The 22,923-nt window shown below is 43.9% G+C and overlaps 1 protein-coding gene across 3 annotated transcripts; it reads right to left on the reverse strand.

Moving 5' to 3' along the window:
* Nucleotides 1–821: 821 nt before the first annotated feature.
* Nucleotides 822–22,665, reverse strand: cdh19 (cadherin 19, type 2). 3 transcript variants are annotated; one of them, XM_030099765.1, is made up of 13 exons: nucleotides 22,436–22,665; nucleotides 15,420–15,793; nucleotides 15,051–15,345; nucleotides 13,255–13,374; nucleotides 11,572–11,739; nucleotides 10,271–10,461; nucleotides 8,645–8,898; nucleotides 7,357–7,493; nucleotides 5,722–5,843; nucleotides 5,245–5,362; nucleotides 3,352–3,603; nucleotides 2,262–2,274; nucleotides 1,326–1,565 (listed from the first exon to the last, which is right to left on the reverse strand). In XM_030099765.1, the coding sequence occupies exons 2-13, from the start codon at nucleotides 15,645–15,647 to the stop codon at nucleotides 1,469–1,471; spliced, it is 1,995 nt and encodes a 664-aa protein (XP_029955625.1). In that variant the 5' UTR covers nucleotides 15,648–15,793; nucleotides 22,436–22,665; the 3' UTR covers nucleotides 1,326–1,468. The 3 variants fall into 3 exon arrangements, with proteins under 3 accessions (XP_029955624.1, XP_029955625.1, XP_029955626.1); XM_030099764.1 differs by lacking the exon at nucleotides 2,262–2,274 and having other exon boundaries at nucleotides 822–1,565; XM_030099766.1 differs by lacking the exon at nucleotides 1,326–1,565 and having other exon boundaries at nucleotides 2,083–2,274.
* Nucleotides 22,666–22,923: the final 258 nt, after the last annotated feature.

Here is a 22,923-nt window from a genome sequence, read left to right on the forward strand (position 1 = left end):
TTCCTGTACACACACAGTTCCCGATGTTCCATATTCATGAAGGCAAATGCTGGGAATTGATTGCGTGTTCATAGATGTGTGGATAAAATATTATATTTGGTGCTGATTTTATTCAAGCTAAACCAGACTTCTTTGTTGTCTCACCTTGAATGTAAACACTACTTAGAGATTGAAAACTTGTAGTTCCACTGTAAAAACCAAAGTTCTCTTTAATGTTTGTGTAGGCCTATTGCTGTTGATTAAATTTTGTTCTTTTTTTTTTTTTTTGTATTTTTTCAAACTGTGACACAACTGGAGTCACTAAACACACGACGTCATCTGAATAACCATCTATTGCAGCAGATGGTCCGACAGTATGGAGATCGGCCTTTATGTGGCGACAGAAAACAAGAACAAAGACATTTTCTCATGAAAGTGGAATGCAAAACTATTTTGCGCTCTTCGGCTGCATCCTGATGGAATATGAGCACAAGTCCTTGGCTGAGATGGCAGTTATTAAAAGAGCTGCAAAATTAATGTTTTCTGACCTCAATAATCATAAAAATAAGAAAGGCTGCGGGGCCCTGGGGGAATTTACAAGTTATTTACAGTATTTTATACAACTAATTATATAGATTATAAAGTACAGCAAGAAATAAAGTGATTCAGTTTTGTGATCACTGCAGCAGAGTTGGCTTTTATGTGAGGTTTATCTCCAAATAAAGGTATTGACATTTAAAGAAAGTAGACTTGCTGCACGTACTGTGACTATGGAGCTAAAGCCAGCTGAGTGCAGCACAAAGCCTGAAATCAGCAGGAAAGAGCAAACCTGTCTCTGTAAAGGAAAAAAAAAAAATAATAAAAGAAAACCTTCCAGCATCTTTAAAGCCAGACTGAAGAAAATGATAGTAAAGATAGCTCTCCTGAAAAAAAGAGGGGGAAAAAAAATCAATGGTTTTGTTCAAGTCAACTTGTAAGACATTTTGGAGTCATCTGTTGAGCACTTAGCTCGTTCGCCCGTCATGCAAAATTTAAATTAATGAAAAATTGAAGATGTCCTCAGAAGACAGTGTCTTCCTCCGCTCCGCCGTACCAAGGAGTGAGCCTCACTAAACAGGGTCTGGGAGGATGGACCGGCTCTTCACAGTCGCTCTCCGACGCCGGGGAGTCCAGGGAGCTCAGTGACCCCGTGGGCGACCCCGACCCCTCGTACGCGTAAGTCCGCAGGCAGTCGAACGGCGGGACGTAAGGGTCCTGGTCGGCCTCCGCCAGCCTGTCCAGAATGAACTGCCGGAAGACCTCGTCCTCCGGGCCGATGAGGTGCGACTCCCGGAGGGACATCCGTATGCTGGCCCTGACGTCCTCCCTGCGCAGCCTCCGGTCCCTCCTCCTGGGGTGGGGGCGCAGCGGGACGGCGGGCTGGCGCAGGTCCAGGCCGGCCCGGCCGCCGCCGCCGCCGCCGTAGTGGAGCACCTTCTGCGACACCGTGTCAGGCAGTTCCAGCTCCTTCACCTCCACCTCCAGCTCCAGCTCGTCCTGCTGCTTCCGCCTGTGTCTTCTCACCATCAGGATTAGAAATGACAGCGCTGCAGACACGACACAGTTGGAGATCATTACAGCTAAATACCAGGCCGCGAGGTTAGTGAGAAACCAAGAGAGAGAGAGAGAAAAAAAAAACAAAAAAACATCCAGGGTGCCTGATGGAGCTGCACAAAGAATGCAAAAGTACTCAAGAAGAGACACGAGCCAGACTATTTGCTGTGCATCTTGTGAAGAATGCAAAATCAAAGCGAGGACAAATTAAGCAATAAATTATGTTTTTTAATTTCAGCTCACACATAAAGAAAACGCTCCATATGGCACCATGGAAGAGTGAAAGTGTTTTTTTTTTCTTCTTTTTTTTTTCCCTCTGCATATTTACCGGCTATTGTTTTCACCCGACAGAATGTTAGCATAGCAGGTTTTGTCATTAATCTTTCATGTGATGGGCACGGGGAGGACACAAAGCAGCCGAGGTCATAATAAAGCTCTTCACTATGCAAACCCATCAGCGTCCCAGGATGGCTTTGCTGCTGATGTATTGCAACCAATACGCTCATTACCTGACATCACCGCTCTGCAAGCTTTCAGCATTTTAAAAGTGTGTGTTAAAGGCACGCTGGTGAGTTCGTTTGTTTTTGTTTTTTTTTTTTAAAAAGCACAGATTTGTTAATGTAAAAGCACCCCGCTGTTTAACACGCGATCATACTTGCCAACACGTTGTGGGGATGGAAGTGCTTTACCTCAACAGATCCGCTGCAAAAGAATAACTTTTTATTTACAACAGCGTTTCAGTAAAAATTGCCGTTTGATGGATTTGTTCAAAGACTGCCACAGCATTATGGGAGTTTGATCTGCTGGTTACAACACCAGATGAGCAGCATTAGGCTGGCATTATTCAAGAATAAAAAAAAAAAAAAACAAAAAAAAAACAAACTAATGTTTTCTTTCCTGAAAAATTCTCAGTCCACATCATTAGTGAAGTCTTCTGTGATTCTACGGTGCAAAAACAACCACCTCCTGAGTTCACTTCACTCGTGTAGTGTAAACAAAACAAGCCATATTTGCAACAAGTCCTTTAAAAGGAGTCATCTTTTTTTTTTTTTTCAGCTAAACGTCGGGCTTGTCAATCACGCTGACGCCTGGAGGAACGGCAGCTCTGTTTATCCAGCAGCAGCCTTTACGCTGATGTCATTTGGAAATCTGAAAACAGGTAACTCCAAATCAGCACCTGGCGTGCGCTTCATTGGCTTGAAAAATAGGTCGGTAAAAGAATCTCTTCTGCCCTCGATCCCCAGCCGGGACGGATGAACAGCGTTCAGGCAAAAACACGAAACCTTGTGCTGCTGGAGGAGCATTATGCATAATAAATGTTGACCTTCGACATGTTAACAAAGCTGAGAGTGACGTCTGCTGAAGTGAGCCAAATTTGCGACCGGTCTGAGGACCACATTCACACGTTTTTCACATAAATAACTCGTCTTCCCATCTCAGATGCTGCAAATGTCGATTTCAATACTCCAGGAGACCAAACTCCAAAAGTCTTTCCCGATACGAGCATTGATCAGAACTTTCTAGACCAGGGATTTTCAAGGTTTCGAATGCTTTTTGAAAAGTATTTCAGCCAATTTAGATGATTATCTGCAATTTATTTACAGAGAATATCGCCAAAGTGTGCACATTTAATTATTTAAAGCTTTAAGAGGGGAAGAAATGAGGAAGTATGGTCACTCGTGGGTTAAAAACCCCGAGATTCTTTCCCCACGCCTTGAAAACCACTGTTCTAGAATCAAGATCAGAAGGAAAGCAGTCCAGACGCCTCGGCGCTCTCACCTGACAGTGTGAGCAGGCAGGCCAGGATCCCTAACAGGGTCTGGAGGCTGACCCCCATGGACAGCGGCAGCGCCTGCACCCCCCCCGAGGGGCAGTGGCCGGCCGGCTGACAGCTGCACACGCTGACGGTCAGAGTGGCGGTGCTGGAGAGCGCCGGCGTGCCGCTGTCCGCCACCACCACCGGCAGGAGGTAGCGGGTCTGGTCCTTACGGGTGAAAGTGCTCCTGCGCGCCACGACGCCGGCCGTGTTGTCTGAAAGCCATGTCAAGAGTGAGAGATGCAATCTTCAGTTTTCCTAAAAGGATGAGAACATGAGTGCTGCTCCCGGTGTGAGAGCAGCCGTTTCGGGGGAATTCAGAAAGAGGAGGAAAAACAAGTGAGCTGACACAGTTAATGTGATTTCAAAGCTGATCCCAGCTTTCTGAGAGGCCCCAACACCTTGTCAAATCAAATATTTTGTGTGTAAATAAGTTAACTTGGGAAATTTGCTTCAGTTCCAGGTGTAGACTTCATCAAGGCTCCGAAAGAGAACTTCTTTAGAGTCGAATAAGCCTCGTGGCATATGGAGATGCGTTCTATTAAATGCGGTTCTTCTCGATTCATTATTCGTTTTCTGCTTGCTGACTGGGCCGCTGTGCCGGCGTGGCTAACCACCCATGCTGTGTACCTGCTTACATTTCATCCACACTCATTCAGACATGCTGCATATGGTTTTTTTTTCCTTTGTTTTTCTTTGAAAAACTTGAAAAGGCGGGTGGACCGGCCATTGATTGCTCAGAGGAGCGGTTCAGATGACCCGCCTGCGGGGCTCCACATACACAGCACACTCATAGATTTCCCTACAGAAGTGCTGAAAAATACAGAGATTTCATCTAAATTTAAATTTCTTCAATCAAAAGCATTTCCTCTATCTAATTTCATCACATTGTTGAAAGTTGTAGTTTTACAGGTTGTTTTTTCAGTAATCACACAGGACTATAAGTATAATATTTTTCTGAACTGACCAACAACATTAAAGGAAAGCATCAGTCATTTATTCTGAGGCATTCCTTGGCTTATCCTGCTCATCCACTGAGATGAAAAAGCTTTGATTTCTAATATTATCACATCGTGATAAAGATATATCTAATTGCAGATATTGTATGCAGTACAGTGTATACAACTGATGTTATTATTACAGTATATGTTATATATTGATTGTTCTGTGTTTTTGTTTTACAGAGAAGAATTAAGACAGAAGGTCCACTCTTGGGCATAGTTTCGTTCAAGCAATAGTTTGACATTTTGGGAAAATATGTTTGTTTGCCTTTATTTTGCCAAGAGCTGGAAGAGAAGATCGATAGCGCTCTCACATGTCTCAATGCAAACTAAGAGGCTACGCCGGCAGCGTCTTAGTGAAGTTTAGCAAAGACTACAAATAGGAGACCAACAACAAATCTGGCTCTGTCCAAAAGAAAATGAGAAATGTGCTGAGGGGGCCTCTGAACGAAAAGTTCACAGAGTTGCACAACTTTAATGGACCAGTGAAGTCGCACCACCTACCCAAGAAACACTGCAGCACAGAACCGCTCAGAAAAATAAATCACATTTTGTCATTGTAACTCTTTAGTATTGTTTGAGGAAGTTGAATTTTTTTTTTTTTTTTTTTTTGCCATCACACAGAACCAGTGTAGTTGTTCTTAACCACGTATCATCTGCATTGGAGTGGACTCGCTATTTTCAGGTCAAATGTGTGTATTTTACAAATCAGACTCTTTCGCAAACAAGAAACTGATACCGCAGCTTATAAAAAATGTTTTTTCAAGGAACCAGACAAAGCCGCCGTGACCCGATTAGAAATACGGAGCTATTGTGTGATGTATTTGTGCGCCGTATTGTCTAATCGTCTGCAACCTTGATTATCTCTGATAGTGAAGTTTGGATTGATGTGCTTCTCAGGGACCATGGAGAAGTAGAAGTGGTGTCCTTCCGCGGGGTCGTCTGGATCAACGGCACTGAGCAGCTGAATGAGCTGCGAGACACAAAAACACATCACTGGATGAATACAATCAGAACACCACAGGCAGCACCGTGCACACGGCAGAGCACTGAAATCCACATTTAATACACAAACCTTCTCAGATTTAAACTAATAACATTTCAATACAGATGTTAACAATGTCCAATATGTAGCAAAGAGGCCACAACAAGCTGTAAAGTTCTTTAAGTTCATTCTGGATTTTCTCTAAGGGAGATAGGTGAACCTCTAAATGAACAGAAACATTGTGACGTGACAAAACAAGAGAACTTTAAGCAAACAATCGTGTTAATTCACAATGTCATACGACGACAATGATTCAGACAAACATCAGAGCCTCGTAGTATACATACTTCTCCCGCCTGCGTCCCCTCACAGATATACGGCCGGTAATCTCTTGCAAGCCTTGGCACATTGTCGTTTATGTCCAGCACTTTGATGAACACCACCACCGAGGAGGATAAATGGTTCTGTGCTGCAGTGGAGAAAGACAGACGTTTGCCGGAGTCCACTGGGTGCATGTATCATAAATGCTTTGTAAAAGCTCTGTCAGAAATAACACTTAAGAATGAGAAATGTTTAGTCGACGTCCACGGTGACAGGAAGGACACTGTTCACACGGGTTTTTACCAAAACAAGATAATTCAACAAGGAGTAAATAAAAGTCAGTCCTCTACCAAATAATGAGAGTTTGACACATTTTAGCTGTTTTTAACCTTGTTTTCTCAAAATGACACAACATATTGAAGTCATTCCAAAAATAATTTAAAGCTTGTTGGGATGATTGAGAGTAATGTTTGAAGTTCTTGAGTAACTTGACACTGAGGCCCAATTTACATGGTGACGCTTTCAAGCGAAAACAGCAACCTTTTCTTGGATTTTGAGTGTTCTTTTGTATGATAATGGTGCTCAGAGCTACTAAAAATGAATATTTCATTATTAAGAAAACCCAGGAGCACTCACCAGTGCCCAACAACAAAACAACATCGTTTTCAACATTCCTGTCATTTCCTTGTGAATGGACATAGTTTTCAAAACATTTCCATTTAAATGCAACTTTTCCAAAACGAAAAGACAAAAATGAATAAAGGTTTAACTACGGTGGACCAGGGTGGGTGTGGGGTCACATCACTGGGAAGAAATCTCTAACCGCTGTTCAATGCTTCTACACTAGAAATACACTTGAGTCGAGCATCCGGGTAGCGGCAGGCTCGACAGAAAGGCAGCCGTGGCAGTTATTAGCATGGGGCGAGTCTGGGCAGACAGTGGCAAACAATGTTCAGTCGACCTTGAAGAGATTCTTGAGCAGCGTCCAGAGATGGAGAAGCGATCGTGAGATCAGCCTCCGGCTGAAGCAGCAGCAGACGCAGCGGCTGTTCAGACTGCCGCGGTTGAAAGGCGAGCTGAGCTCTCTGTATATCAGTTGATCTACATCTCCTGCTCTCACCTACGACTGTGGACTTCAAGTCATGAATGAAAGCGTACGATCTCTTATTCAAGCAGCCAAATGAGATTTCTCTACTGGGTGGCCTGCCTGACCTTTTGGACGGGGTTTGGACCAGCTCCAAGAAGAAGCACGAGCGTTACATTCTAATGGAACCGGTTCACACGGGGTTTTTAGATCTGGAAGTCCCCGGACGCCTCCCACCGGAGGTGTGCCAGTCAAGGTCAAACAAGGAACCGATGGAGAGATTCTATCTCTCAGCCGTCCTTGGAATGGCTGGAGTTTTCCCAGGAGGAGTTAAAGGAAGTTCCAGCGAGAGGAAAGTCTGGGCTTATCTAATATTGGCAGTGCCACCGTGGTGCCATGTGGAATGAGGTGAACAGATAGAAGGGAGGATAGCTGAGCTCCTCTCTACAGTCATGGGTAATCCAATGACAGAAACTACAGCTTTGTGCAAACATGGCAAAGGTCACCGCGCTGCTGCAGCACGCTACGGACAGGTTTCACTCCGACAGTGGTGAAATACTTAGAGCAGACTCCTTACTTGTTTCCTTGGCTTCAACAGTCACGTTGTGCCAGCTCGCAGCCTCTCGATCCAAACCTCTCGCGACGGTTATAGTCCCATTGTTTGGGTCTATTTTGAAAGCTTTTGTGGAATCGCTCCTTTTGTCAATGGAATATCTGGAAGGAAAATCACGGAGACGCACATTTAGCAGGCAAGGGTGTTTTCTGGGCAAACGAACCATTGTGATACCACGGGGAGATTAATTAGGCAAACTGTTCATTTTTTTGTGATCTGTTTTATTTATTTATTTTTTTCAAATTTGACAGATAACCAACAAAGTGGATCGAGCCACACACACTGGTGTGATCCAGCAAAAACATTTTAGAAAGACACATATTTGTGTATGTTTCCAGTTTTCAATTTGGTAAAAACACTTTTCCCGTTTGTTGTGATGACATTGATATACAGTTAAAATAGGAAGAGAATGCTTTTGGGTAAGAACCGCTCATTTTACTTCATTTCTCTTTCCTCTTCATTTGCATCTTGCAAAAAAAAAACCACACACATTTCTTGGTATTGCATAAGTCCTTCATATCATCATACCTTAAACACTCATTAATATAAGTGATTATAGTACCACGGTGAATTAGAGGAACAGAGTAATGAATCATTTCTGAGAGCTACTTCGCTGATAACAACATGGGAAATAAGCCAATTTGACCACAGCAACCTTAATCATATTTACTGGAACTGTGGAAACCCCTAAAATGTCAGCCTGAATTTATTAATCAATGAGAGTCTGTCACCAAAGGGACAGTAATAGAAGCCACACTGAGGATGATATGCAGCACCTGCCACTCTTAAGCTCTGTCGAGATGGACTACAAGCACCAGCAGTGCCGCTGTTTCCTCTGGAACGTGCCCCACTTGCAAATGACTGCAAATCTCAATTCCATATGCCACCTCGTATGGTGCTTTATTACATTCCCACGTCCCGGCCGCGTCGCTTTGTGATAATACCACGGCAATAGATAGAAAAGCCTGTGAGGTAAGGAAAAAAAAAAAAAAAAAAAGGCCATGATTTATTCAGTGGGGCTCATTTCCGACTAAAGTAATATGAGATAAATATGACCATGTACAGGGTATCCAGAGATCAAGGGTAAAAACGGATGCACCGTGCGACTAACACTATTTGAAATGGAATGATTTTTCACCCTGTGGAGGAAAACTGTCAGAAGACGCTTCGCCCCCACCAGCTCTGGCGTCTGCCTCGCCATTGTCACACCGATGGTGGGGTTTTAGGAGGCAGATGCCGTTGTTGGAATCACCTGACAGGATTGTTGATTGTGTCGGTGTCCCTGGCGCCGACGCTGCCCACCACCGTCCCCACGGCCGCGTTCTCGGGTACTTTCCACTCGTAGACCGGCGAGAGGAAGACGGGAGGCTCGTCCACGTCCTCCACCACGATCTTCAGCGTCGTTCTGTCCCTGAACTCGTCCAGATCCAGAAAACGAGTGTCCGGGTGATCGTTGACCGCCTCCGCCGCCATGACGAAGCGTCTCTTTGATTCATAGTCCAAAGGCTGAAAGGAAAGAAACACCAGTTAATATTAATACAGAAAGCAGCTCCGACCGGAGAACACCTTGTTTCTCATCATTAAATGAGTTTAAGGAGTCATTGCTTTTTTAAATAAGACTGATGATCACTCCACTGAAAGAAAGACGTGACTAAAACCGGATGTTAAAATAATTTAATTGATCCAATGAGCGACCAGCTGCGAGCATGGATTTAAACAATGCTGTGCTTTTGATTAACATTACAGAGGAAGCAGCATGCAAACCAGTAACACATTCCTACAATGACTCAGCCATTAAAGTTTGTTTGCGAATGTTACTATTGCTGTAACCAAAACTGAAATTCCCCATAAGGTGTGGAAAACATACATGAGTCCACTATTTCTAGCTTGCAGGACGACATTGACAGTGCACTGCATAAATGTTTCAGGAGGCCTTTCGTGGACCTGGACCAACCCAATTTGAGCTCAGGGCTTTGAGCACTTATATTCCGACTTAAATTGGTTATTTCAAGCCAACAATGTTAATAGTTGGCAGTAGTGCCTCCCTGTCTCCTTTGATACTGAATAGGTGGATTTACTCCATCATAATGTAACATCTTGAAGCCCTCTGAGGCAACTGTTGTTGTGATACTGGGCTATACAAAAATAAATTGATTGAAATTGATTGATTGATAGTGAAACTGGCTTTGTGGTACAAGGGTGATGACACTTGCTTGGTATTTAGATAACATGTTTGTATTTTTTAAGCTTGGATGCTTTGCTAATTAATGTTTCACTGAATCAAATGTAAAATAAACATGAAAGAATGTGTTTTATTGTGTGGTTTTATGCTTTAACATGTCCGCCAGTCCTGTTTGAGCAGCTGTTTCCTCTGCAGTACAATGTCTAAGTTTTTTTTTCTTTTCACCTTTTTTTATGTTTAATGTTAATTAGACCTAAAAGGAAGGATGGTAAAAACCGCAAAATACATGTTTCAGAATTGAGTGGTCCTTCTACTATTGTCTTTCTGGAATGATAAAGAGGTTGTTTCGTTCACCAGTCCTTCCACCTCATTCATTTATTTTGAACAAATAAATAATACTTACAACACAAAAGACCTGCATAGATCTAAATCCAACAATAGAAACACTTTCAAAGAGAAATACTGAAAACATGCCGCCGGTCAAATATTCAGTCTCTTTCACTGCGCTCCAAATGGAAGAAGAAAACTTATGCAGTCTCTCCACAATGTCCTCATCAGTCACTCAGCGTAGGGACTGTTCACATTTTATATCACTGTGTACCATATTGCGTCGTTTATACCCAGCAACAGTTCGGTTCTGCCAACCAGTCACTACGAACGCTTCAAGGAACAGACTGATCTTTAACATGGAGTCACCTTGTCCAGGAGGACCACCCCTTCTTGCGTTCCCGGGTCCGTTTTGATGATGAACGTGGAGGTTTTCTCCAGGTCGTCCTCCAGACTATAGGTCATCTTGGCATTGATGCCGACGTCTCCGTCCTCCGCCATGATCCTGCCCACCTCGGCGCCGACGGCTGCGTTTTCAGGGACGGCGAAGGTGTACAGGTCTGAAGACACGGAGAGTTTTCTAAAGTCATCCGCATCATTAGTCTGAGAAGGTGAACGTTTGAACGGAATATCAAAAGGAATACAAAATACTCTTTGCTCGCGAAAGTGGAAATTGTGGCGGGTTGCGATGATAAATTCAGAAGTTGAGAAAGCAACATATAAAACAAGAGTTTGTTCACCCTCCCGTCAAAAAAAAAATGTAAACAGAGCATGACAGTAAGTTGTTAATAGCGAGTCGGGAGAGTCTGCTGGGGTGTAAAGTGATAAGGAGGGAGAACATTGTGTTGGAGGGTCAATTTGTGTGAGTCACAGATAAGTTGTGGCAACTCCCCATAATCCCAGCCCAACTCTAATAAGAAGATGAGAAAACGTGATTGTGTTTTACAGTGACTCCGTTTGGACGGTTGCCACTACTGGGAGGGATTCAACAGGCAACCAGCTGCTCTTAACACAAAAAAAAAAAAAAGAAAAAAGAAAGAAAATCTTGCTGATAATCATTTGCAATTATGTGACAAAGCAGAGGCCACAGTTCAAAGTGAAGTGTGGTCATACAATATTTATAAAGCCTTAGGACTGAACACAGAATCCCTGGGATACAGTAATACCTGCAATGAATGCCGATGTGACATTAATAGTTGAAAGTATCATCCTTGCTGTTCTCTTCCTACAGAATTGATTTCTTCCCACAGCATTCATTTAGTGCGGTTTATCGCTGAGAAGGCCAGGTTTGCTCCAAAGGTCATGACAAATGTCCTTTCATGTGTGAATGATTAAATTCATCCAGAGTGTGGCACACATGCACATGCAGATGAGCGGGAGAGCAGCCCCATCTCCTCTCGCTGTCTCCTTCGCTCTCCTTCTCTCGTTCTTCGACTGTCTCCTTTTAATTTTGGCTGCCGGCGTTGAAAAACGCGGCGCGCGCAGCCGACTGCGGCGCTGGCAGCGTAAACCACCCACCCGAACCGGAGAGAGCGCGATCAAATAAATACCTCGTAGGTGTGATATTAAACATGTCCTCACAGTCTGCGACGCTTCGTGCTCTCCCACTGACTCCCCGAGTGTGTGCGGCCTCGCGTTTTGCATCACTGCGGGTCACGGACGCGACTCACGGTGCTGGAATGTGGGCCCGTTGTCGTTGACATCAGCCAGGCTGACGGTGACCGTGGTGGAAGAGGAGTAACCGCCGCTCAGGCCCAGCATATCCTTCACCTGCAGCACCACCAGGTGCTGCTCCCTGGCCTCGCGGTCCATGTCAGGCCACGACGTGACGATGGTCCCTGCATGTGGGGGAGACATGACGGGAGGGGAGACCCGTTGATTCTTGCTGAGTGAGGTTACATGGTGTTTTTAACTCGGAATTGGTTTATTCTGAATTGAGTAATTCAGAATTATATTCATGAACGTCGTGTTTACACGTGGAAAACGAAGAATTAAATCCCCTCTCAGACTGGGGTCTGCAAAGCGTTCTGATTGGACGGGGCGGCCATGACGTACCGACGTCTCCCGGAAGGAAACAGCGTTTTTCACTTTAACGCTACAGCTTTGAAAATGTCCGCATTGTTAAGCACCCGTTGATCCACTCATTTCGTTAAATCGAATTCTTCTAAAATTGCCGTTAAATAGATTGGGCCACCATCTTGCAAAATTGCTCATCACGATGGAGCATGCACAGAACGACCAGAATGAAGTTGCGCCTAATTAGCATATAACTCCGCTTCCCAAGGAGAATAAACTCGCCGGTCTATTCAGATTCAAACTGAATTCTGAATAAAGTTTTCAGGTGTTTACATGGTCATTTTACAGTGGAATTAGGCCTTATTCAGATTTATAGAGGAATAAAATGGCCCTTGTAAATACACGGATTGCTTCTGTTTAAATCAGAGTTTAGCATCCGAGCAACAATATGCACCATGCAGAGTAACAGCTGCACAATACACGTCAAATCGGAGTCCTTCAGATGACTTAATGCTTCCTCGGTGGAGCCAGATAGGAGGCTGCAGGAAATAGAATAACAATTAAAACCAAACGATTGAGACAGTGAACTTTCCTCTGATCAAAAACAGGCAAGTTTCTGAAGCTAAAAATAAGTGTATTTGATTATTTGAGCCTGGTTAAATACTGAAAAATAATAATAAAAAAAAGCCAGAAAAGAAAAGTATTGTTGGCAGATAAAGCCCTTTTTTAATCTTTATATCTACCATGAAAACCAAATGGCATTAAAAACAAACTGAATATCTTCACACTTATCTTCACAGGTCAACTGAAGCCAAGAGCAAAACTACAACTTGTTGTGGTTTGGAGTCAGTCGCTTGCTGCCTACTCCTCAATAACAACTAACAATCACTGCTCAGAAAAGTCAGATTTTTTTTCCCTTTTCACATATTGAATTAATTTGCATTTGAATGTTTGCTTTTCTGTTTCTTTTTTTTTTTCTCACAACATCAATGATGCCTTCACCCAACCAGTTCACGTCAACAGTGTGTGTGGGAAGCTCGGACTGACCTGTGCATGACACAAGAGAACAGTGTAAATGTACATTCACGGACATCAGCCGAATCAATTTTCCGCTGCGGTGTGAACTTTTACTGCTGGCCTAAAAAGTAGCTGCATCGGTCAAAAGTTGATTCATGAGATAAACTTATGGAAAATAATGCAATTTTTCAAAGTGAGAGAAAGTCTCAGGCTTGTCCAAAAAGCCCAAAGACATGATCATTTTTTTCTTTCTTTCTTTTTTTTTTTTTCAAGCTAACCCAGTGAAGAAATGCAGGCTTCCTCTGTCTGCAGCCTTGTACCTGTCTTTGGCTCCACGGAGAAGTACGGCTCCCCCTGCAGGATGGAGTAAATCAGCTTGGCATTGTTTCCAAACATGGGATCATCAGCATCTGTGGCTGTCACCTGGGCCACCGTGGTGCCTGTGGGGGGGGGTGGAGGGTTTGGGGGGGGGGGGGGGGGGGGGGGGTCACACAGTCGGAGTTAGCAGTTCCAGTCGACAGGGAACTAAAGTGATTATGCCACAGTCCCGCAGGGTCTGTCTGTCTGACTCAGGGGGGAGCGAGGTAGGGCTAGGGGAGGGATGTTGAGGAAAAGAGTGGGGGTGGGGGAGGGGTTGGGGGGGGGGGGGGGGGGGGGGGGGGGGGGAGGGGGGCAGCGCTGGCCTTTCACAACTGGAGCGAGGCTGTGCGAGTGTGCGTGACAACCTCTCCAAACCTATCCGCCAACATCTCGGCATCCACCTGCCCCTGCACGTCTCCCGGCTTCGCACTCATTCTCTTTTACCTCTCTATCTTCTTGTCACACTCGCTACCCTTTTCCACGCTGACCATATCCTTGTTCTCACCTTGCCTTCCACGCTATTCTTCCCTGGTTCCTCTCATTCCTCACTCTGTCTTTCGGATTTGCCGCAGCGGTCCCTGTTTTCCGTCGCCCTCACTCCAGCCTTCCGCTCTCACTCCCTCTCTCCAACTCAAATGCATTATGATTTATCACGAGCGAGATATTACGCCGCGAGAGCAGATTACATATAAATTGAAATGGTAATGTTTGTGGTATGAAAGGGCAGTGGTTATAATAACATTATTTAAGAAATTTATCCATAAAAGCATCCGAGCCACGATATGAAAAGCAATACTTTTAACTTCCTGAATGGGGACAGATGACAGACATCCATATAACCTTTTGTTCATTATCTTCTCTCAGGATTTAATTTAGGAAATTTCATTTTAGTTGTAGATCGTTTCATTCTAGCTGTGCAAAAAGAAAAGTTTCACTTTTGTTTGAAAACATATCAGCTATTTTTATGATTTATACGGATAGAAGGAAGATGAATTCATCATTAACTCATTAACTAATCAATCAGAAATTTAACTATGAACAACAACCAACAACTAGCTACTGAAAAAATTCTTGCTAAAGACGTTTTGCTCCATACAACACCTGCTGTAGGGTTGGTTTTGGCCATATAGTAGCACATACGATGTGCACACTTTTTTAAAAAGTAACAAACATCTTGGTGTCTGAACTTCATATATAAATTTAGAAGCATCTTTTTTTTTCTCAGTAAAACTTTACTATTTACGGCGGCTTTAATAAACCTGGACTTGCACACAGATGATCCCTCACATCAGAGAGACTCTCGTTTTGTTAATAATACCTTATTCATCACCTCAAGTGGATTCCAGCTTATTACCGAGTGTTGATGAAAGCGTCTGCTCGTGAATTTGTAGAAATACACCTGTCATCTGCATGTAAAAGGAACTCCAACCAGTCCAACAGAAAAGTGGACACCTTCCGAACCCAGAGAGATTGTTTTATTTGCGGTAAGGCTATTCTCCACCATCTTGTGAATTTCCGTCACATCACGTTTCATGTGGTGCTTGTGTTGGCTCCGCGCTCCATGCAGTCACTCCATGGTAAACACATGTAAACAAACATGGTTCCAGCTGATCGTTCCTGTGTTAACGGGCACTAATGGATGTAAAATCCTCTTTGGACTACTCCTGCCTGGCACAGTGTCACTCATCACATTGTGCAATCTGCTTCCAATGAAAATAGAATTCATCGCACTCAGTGTCGGATTTGTCCAACTTACCAACGGGACACATCTCTGGGATGCTGAAGACATACGGCTCGTTCTGGAACTGGGGGACGTTGTCGTTGATGTCCTGCACCTTGATGATGAACTCCGACTCGGGCTCCTCGGGCTCGTTGGACCGCCTGTTGATGGCCTGGGCTCGGAGGACGTAGAAGGCCTTTTCCTCGCGGTCCAGCTTCTTCAGCGTTCGGATCTCGCCAGAATACTCATCAATCACGAACACGTCTCCAGCGCCTTCGCCGGACAGTATGTACTTGATGGTAAACTCGCCACGGTCCGAGTCGGATTTCAGCTGCGGAGAAACATGCATTTTCAAAGAGGAGTAGCGCGTCAAGGACATGGCAGACATTCAAGATGAAGCGATACCTGGCCAATTACACGAGGAGTGGGATCTTCCTCGGGGACAAACAGCTGTTTCCAGATCCAGCCTCTCTTCAGGCGACGGTGCAGATGAGTGGACCCCTGGGCCAATTGTTGGGCTTCCAGACCCTGAGTGCCTCTCATATCGCTCAGCACTCCGCCAGGAATCATCGAAAAGACCGTCACAACAGCCAAAACACTTGGTGTGCTCATCTTTACCGTCCGTCGGTGCATTTCCTCTGCATTTCCCGCAGCGAGTGGACAGAAGATGGGGGTGTCACTGCTCCACTGCTACTGATTCTTCATCCGCCAGCGCCGTATCGGAATCTCCCGATCCATCCCGTCTCGTTAAGAGTCGGTTTGAATGCATGCTCGTAGCTCTGGAATAAAAAGTTTACAATTCAATTAATGTCTGCAGAGACAGATTTCGTGCAGGGCCCCGGCTTTGCAAAGTAAAACCGAAATATCTATTAGAGTGACATTAAAAGTTGTTAATTATACAACGTGTATGGGAAATTTCTGTCTTTTATTGCCACAAAAGCAACAGTGTGGAATAAAAAATGAGATAATTACAAAGCGGAGCTGGCAACAGTGGTCATGCTCTTTTATTTATCACTGATAAGCATGCTCGTGCACCGAAACATCAGATTAATGTATAAAATTGATTTAACTTTTCTTATTCAAGTAAAAGTAGAGCTGCCTCTAAAATGTGCTCAAACAATTAAAATGTGAAAAGCAGCTCTTTGAAGGACATGTCCAGAGGCCATTTTTATTCTTTCAGCTGACGACTTTAAGCATTTCTTTTATGGAGCCGCGGCGATGGGCAGGGGTGCCATAATCTGAACGTGGGCCCCTGGGCTATGAACGCCCCGCAGGCCTCTCAGTGTACGCCTTCTGCCAGGAATATTTCACTCCGTGTGATGGCTACATAAAAGCCCTTTTTTCATTTTTCAACCATGTTTGAGCCCACAGATTTATTCAGAAAAAAACTACCGGGGAGGCAATGAGGATAATAGAAACACATAATTCCATCTCGTTATGAGTGAACACCTGTGTCCGACAGGTGAGAGAGGACTGTTGAAGGCTGAACACCCATCAATCACTGACATGCTGTACATATACTAATCCTGTAACAGAACAGCAGTTCAACCCAGTCTCTCTGCACTGAACAGGCTGAGGCAGGGGAAGACAGTCTATATATTTGCCGAACCTGCCACTTTATTATTATCAGCTGCCCCTCAGAATTATAGAAAACAAGAAACACAGTTATTCACTGTGGCTTACTGCACAAACATAATGACAAGGCACTCCAATACAGGAAATACATCTCAGTTTAATAGCTTTGCAAGTTTTTTGCACAACAATAGCCTCTCGGATTATACTTGTTCTCCCTGGAAGGGACTTCGATTTTGCCCTTAAGATTATTTGCATTATTTTATGATTAAAAAAATAAAGTCTAATAGAATTTCATATGATGTCAACAATGGATTTGTCACTTTGTTATGATAGAAATCTCATATCTGTAGAGTGATCTTTGAATTTATGGTTGTCTTCAGCTTCTGATCCTCACGCACTGAGACTTACAGGGTAATCTAGAGAGCCTATGTCCCTCAATTTATATGATGATGTTATTTATATGGATGTTTTCTCCTTTGATATAATGAATGTGATTGTTTATGATCAATAAAATGAAGCATTTATTTTAAAAAAAATTACATCCAAATGTTTGTTTCAAAGTCATTATTATTTCCTTTTTATTTTCCAAAAAACATTTAGTTTTCTTAATACTCAGAGAGAATTTATTGTACTCAACCACTTTTTTTTTTTTTTTTTTTTGAGAATTTCAATGCAATCTTTACATATATATTGAATATTAAAAACAAACATCTGTTTGAACTTCCGTACATGAGTTCGATCTTCCTCCGTTATGATATATTCTATAGAGCGGTAACGCAGAGCCCAGCAGAGGTTGTGGCCCCGGGCTGCAGCCCCACCGAGCCCCGCTGTGCATTAACGTTCATATATGTTGATGAGGGATGAATCTGCTGCTGGGTCGCATACATCGCAATCAACAGACACAGACGGCTTTTCTCCGTGGCCACATCTGCTTCGTCTTTGACGTCATTTCTGCATTCTTACGTCTGTTAAATGTAACGTGCGCTCGTGAATGGACAAAAGAAAGCGCTCTGTGCGTGGCGCGTTCAGCCATTCAATCCGAGCTGGGGCGGCAGCGAGCTGGAGCGAGTCCCGGCTGACATTGGGGGGAAAGAACACACACGCCCTGCACAGGTCAGTGCACAGTCCATTATCAGGCCAATACAGAGGGCACAACATCACAATACTCACACCTGAAGGCAGTTTAAAGCCACCAATCAACTGTGGGTGGTTTCAGTGGGAAGTAATACCGCCGGCTGTACTTCATCACAGCATGGCGTCCGGCTGCACCGGCAATATCCAACCAGAGCCGATCAAAATATCTCATTTTAAAGACGTAGGGATTATAAATACAGATGGGAAAAGCAGAAAACTCTGGGAACACTAACAAAGTACAGCCCATTTCTTGCTGCGTTTAGGGGGTAAAGATCAAGGGGCCAAACATGAGGCCCGTGCACCAAAACCGGGCCACAATAGGCTTCAATCCGGCCCACCAAGCGTCTGAGCAAATAGTGAAATTCCAAAGAAAACAATGATTTTCTAAAGCAATTTCTTAAGAGTAGCAGGAACGACACAGCAGACCGGAGCTGAGATATCACTACTTTGTTTCTTAGTTTTGTGAAAACATGGATCATGAAACAGCGAGGAGAAGTTTCCTGGACACTTCACCGTATTAAAAAAAAACCAAAAAAAAAAAACATTAAAATAATAGAAAGTAGGGGATAATTTGTTTAAAAAAATCTCAAGGGAACCTATAACAAGTGAACTATAGAGATTTATATGTACTTGAAGAATTAAGTTAAATAACGGTGGATTAGTCTGAGCTTGTCTGGGTGACTGTTCACATGTCGCCCAGCATTCATGCGCCCCTCCTGACAGCCGCCGTGATCTGGATGAACATAAAATAGTGTTTATAGAGCGAAAGAAATAAAACTGCGCTCTGAGTCCATGAAGGTTTTATCATTTTCAAATTCAGAAATCCAATGAAGACAAGTTGACCAAAATCCCCCCCCCCCCCCCCCCCCCCCTTCCCCCACCCCCACCCCCACCCCCCCAACCCTTGTCTGGTGTGGTTCTTTCTGTTTGGCATCCTGCACAGTCCTGCACAGGCAGCTGAAAACAGCCCTCTGTTTTGAATTCAGACAAGGCTCTGCATTGAGCTGGGCTGGGTGGGGGGGGTGGGGGAGGGGTGTGGGGGCGGGGGGGGGGGGAGTGGAGCCAGAGCATCATTCCTTAAGCATGACACTGCACTCTGCAGCTTGACTAATGAAGACTTCTAATGAGATCAATGTCTCCACAGACATGGAAAACAGAGACACACATGCCGCTGACAAACTATCAGTCAAATCGATGCAGCAATTATAACGTGCACCCGGACCAGGGTCAAGAGTGTAAGGACAATGAAAGTCAGACAAGGCAGCGGATTAGTCAGGACCACACAAGATGCATTATCTCCCTCTGACGATCCGGCTGAAGTTACAACACTTCACTCATCAGTCGTCTTTAAATACAGGACACGTGGATTCTGGTTTTCTTCCCACAATAACCATCAGCTGTCAGCTCTGTGTTTACATGTCACTGTCGCCGAGCCCGCTTGTCACCCGAGGTTAAAAAGGATTATCACCTTTAACAGTAAAACAGTAATTCCTCCTTGTTAACGGTATTATTTCTACTCGGCTGCGTAGGCGTATCGGGCTTGCAACCATGCATCACTGCGAACTTTTGTCTCACGACGTCATTTACTTGAAAAAAAAAAAAAAAGAAGGAGCACAAATTATTTATTGAGACAAACCCTGAACCCGACTTCATCCTGCTCTCCAGTCACGTAGCGAGCCATACATCAGCACTCAGCAGGATCACTTGTTATTAAGAGCCACAAGTCACAACAGCCATAATTCTGAGCCATTTTAATGGAGTTTTTTGACACTGTAATATCAGCACGTAACGTACAGCGCCACAATGGAGATGCTTTAATCTAGAGCGAAACACAGGAAACCAAGTATGCATGCATTTTTAGTAGAATTTTAAAAAACAGTGCGTACCACGCCACGTTGTTTCAGCAGTTAGAGTACTTGCAGTATAAATGCTTTAACAGCTCATAATGTTCATGTTTAATCTTGTAAAACTAAATTAGCTGCCAAGACCCATTTGTAATGAGCTGGTGAAATCAATTACTGAAGCAGGCATTTATATTTGAATTCTCAATTTCGACACGTAACATGAGTAAGTGTGAGTGTTTGCGGCCGTTCGGGCTGTATTCATATCTCCCAGCATTGTGGAGTGACATTCCAATTAGTGGCCAGTGAATCGTGAGCTGTTATGGTCTTTCGTAAAGGCTGCCAAGCATGTGCCCGTACAGAACGCCTTGAGCCAAAACCAGACAACAGCCCTGGATGAGGTTACTGGGAGCAGCTACTCAGCTGCCAACATGCCAAAAGAATCTGCCTCCAGACCTTCCTGGGCGTTTCGGGGCTCAAATAAAGAACAGGTCAACAGATGTTTAGATGCCAATTTGCCGAGATGAGCCTTTCTAGAAATAAGTGATGAAATCTTGGGAGAAAATAATGAATGTGCCAAAAAAAAAAAAATCTGCAAATAGCTGAGGTACTGGGAAGCAGGTAAAACACATGTCCGTGTGTGACAGCTCTCCTGATCGCGCTCGATAGCAATGATTCCCTGCCAAAGTTGGATTTTATGTGTGTACCTACAGCATAAAACACACCTCCACTCTGAGCTACAGGTGTAGCAGTTCAGGGGGAAATAAAGAGAGAGGGAATATTAATTGAACTCTGTGGTCAATTTTCTCCTTTCAAAAGAAATCCCGGTTCCACATGACGCGCGGTACATGCAGAGTGCCCTGTGCTTGACAGCCATTCATTACCTCTAATAGGCCTTCCTCCCATTTCCAGCAGACCTCCTGCAGCCTGTATGTACAGAACGCCGCTCCGCCACATGACAGAATGACAATGAGCTGCAGTCTCACAATGTTAAGCACTAGATGCTCTGAGACCGTCACATCATTTTCCTATATGGCGATGTGTTGGGGCTAATAAAATGCCGCTCTTTTGCAGAAATGGTTTCCAGGATGCTATTAAAATGTGTCTAATGTGCCAACGCAAATGTGGGAAACGCAGCAATAAAGTAAAAGCAGCTTCCACTTGACTTTGCGCTTGACACATCAATATCAAAACCGGCGGCTCACAATAACCGCGAACTAACGCCAACTCTGTATGAGCAGTAATTGCATTGTTTTTCAAGCATCACTCTTCTTATTCGGTCTTAAATGCGATGACTGATTAGAGAAAAATGTGACGAGACAAAGAGCCAAATCCAGATTCATCCTTTTCTTGAAATATTGTAGAAAAAAAAAAATCACCTGTGAAGCTTCACCTCTTTCAGATCAAGTTTCCAGGACTTGCTGTTTGTATTCAGTCCCATAAAACAATAACGCCGACGTGGAAATTCAGGACCGAACAAAGAACAACAGAGGAATGCCAAGCCATTAACAAGTGTGCTTGTTAATAAGTGATTTGTTTGACTTTATTATGCGCACAAGTGGAAATCACTGCTGTTTAGCAAAATGTCAAGAATTTTCCCTGACATTCATCAGGAAAAGCATCACGCCGTCCTATTATTTGTCTCCGTTCTATTTTGTTGAAAAACAATTAACTGATGCTGCCTAGTCATTACGGCGAAGTATTAAAAAAAAGGATCAGTGGATTTAACTGGAGGCAGTTATCTATAAAAGACTTAATTATGACAGGAAAAAAAGGAAGTTTGTGACAAAACTTTGAAAGAATTCCAGACATCAACGTATTCAGAGATAAAACTTATCAGCGTTAACTTTAAGGTGCTGGATAAAGTGTCGAGCCACGATGTTTACTCCACATGCTTCTGCTCTGTTATCACAGTACTCAGGCGGCGCGGTGGCGCAGTGGTTGGTGCTGTCGCCTCACCGGGAGGAGACCTCTGCTTCGACTCCTTGAGCTGTGGTGCTTCTGTGTTTCCTCAAACAGCGCAGAAGCATCTGTTTGGAGATAGTTGGTTTTCCTGTCCTGTGATTTTAATGGGTAAAACATAATAAATGTGACAACTAAGCCCACCTTCGTATCTCCATACAAGCTGAAAATGTAAATTTTATTCTTGACTCGAGTGAAACAAAGTGTCTCAGTTATGTGTGCACACCACAGCCACTGTTTCTGAACTACGCCAGCAGGGAAACACCAGCCTGAGTGTGAGAAATGACACATTTCCAGACTGGACTTGATGCCAAACATTATTTTGGAAGGACTTCCATGTTTGAAGCTGACTCTTATATATGATATAATCTGACATCAGCTGCTTTGATCATTTCAGAGTAACTCTGAATCATCACTGAATTGCAAACTGTTTTGATGTAGTGGTGAAAGTAAATGTTTGAAGGAACAGTGGGAGTCTTGAGGAGTAAATCGCAACAAATGAGTTACTTAAAAAAGAACAATTAATTTAATTGCACTTTTTTTATATTTAAAACGATGCTACAGAGGAAAGTTTGGTTCCTGGTTGGTTCCAGACACAGTGGTCAGTATGAGATGAAAAGGTCTTTCTTGGCATTTTTATTATGATTTTTCAGCTGAATAAACCTGTCAGACTATCAGCAGCCATCTTTAAAGACATTCAAGTTCCTGATTTCTTTCTGTGACACACAAAAAGGAATCCTGGATTCATTGAGCATTCACATTCAGTAGTTCCTCACTCTGCTTTCAGATTGAAAACACGCCGCGACTCCCCGCATACCTCCTCGCAGCCATTCTTAGGAAATATGTCAAATACCGCCTAGTAACAAAAGCAGTTGTCCTAAAAGATGTGTGTCGTCCAGCCACACCCACCTGCCTGAGCCAGTCTCCCGTCCTTCGGGCCACTTGTCACCAGCCGCCGTCAAGAGAGATCATCGCCGGGCGCGATGAGACGCAATCTGCTTAACTAAATACCCCGGTACTGGAGAGCAATTCAGTCCGCCACAAAAGCAGGAACGAAAGCCCGTGGTTCTCACAATGAGTAATCCCCTCCGCTGATGACCACCCCCTTTTCTTCGTCTTCGTCTTTCCCCTCATTTCTGTCCTCAAACTTCCCGGGAAAGAACAAACACAGGCTCTATTGTCGGGGACTCACATCTGAACACAGCAGAACACTCGGGGCCTTCATCACCATGCAAATAGTCACAGCCCAGACTTACAAATGGATTTCTATCTCTTTTTTTCCCACCCCATTTTTGCGAACAATCCCGTGCTTATTAGAGTGGAGAGGGAGCACTGGGAGGAGGGTAATTCATCCACTGTAAGGTCACTATTTTTGCAAGTGATAGGACGGAAACAGC

Source organism: Salarias fasciatus, chromosome 9 (assembly GCF_902148845.1).
Source record: "Salarias fasciatus chromosome 9, fSalaFa1.1, whole genome shotgun sequence".
In the NCBI taxonomy this organism is placed as follows: Eukaryota; Metazoa; Chordata; class Actinopteri; order Blenniiformes; family Blenniidae; genus Salarias; species Salarias fasciatus.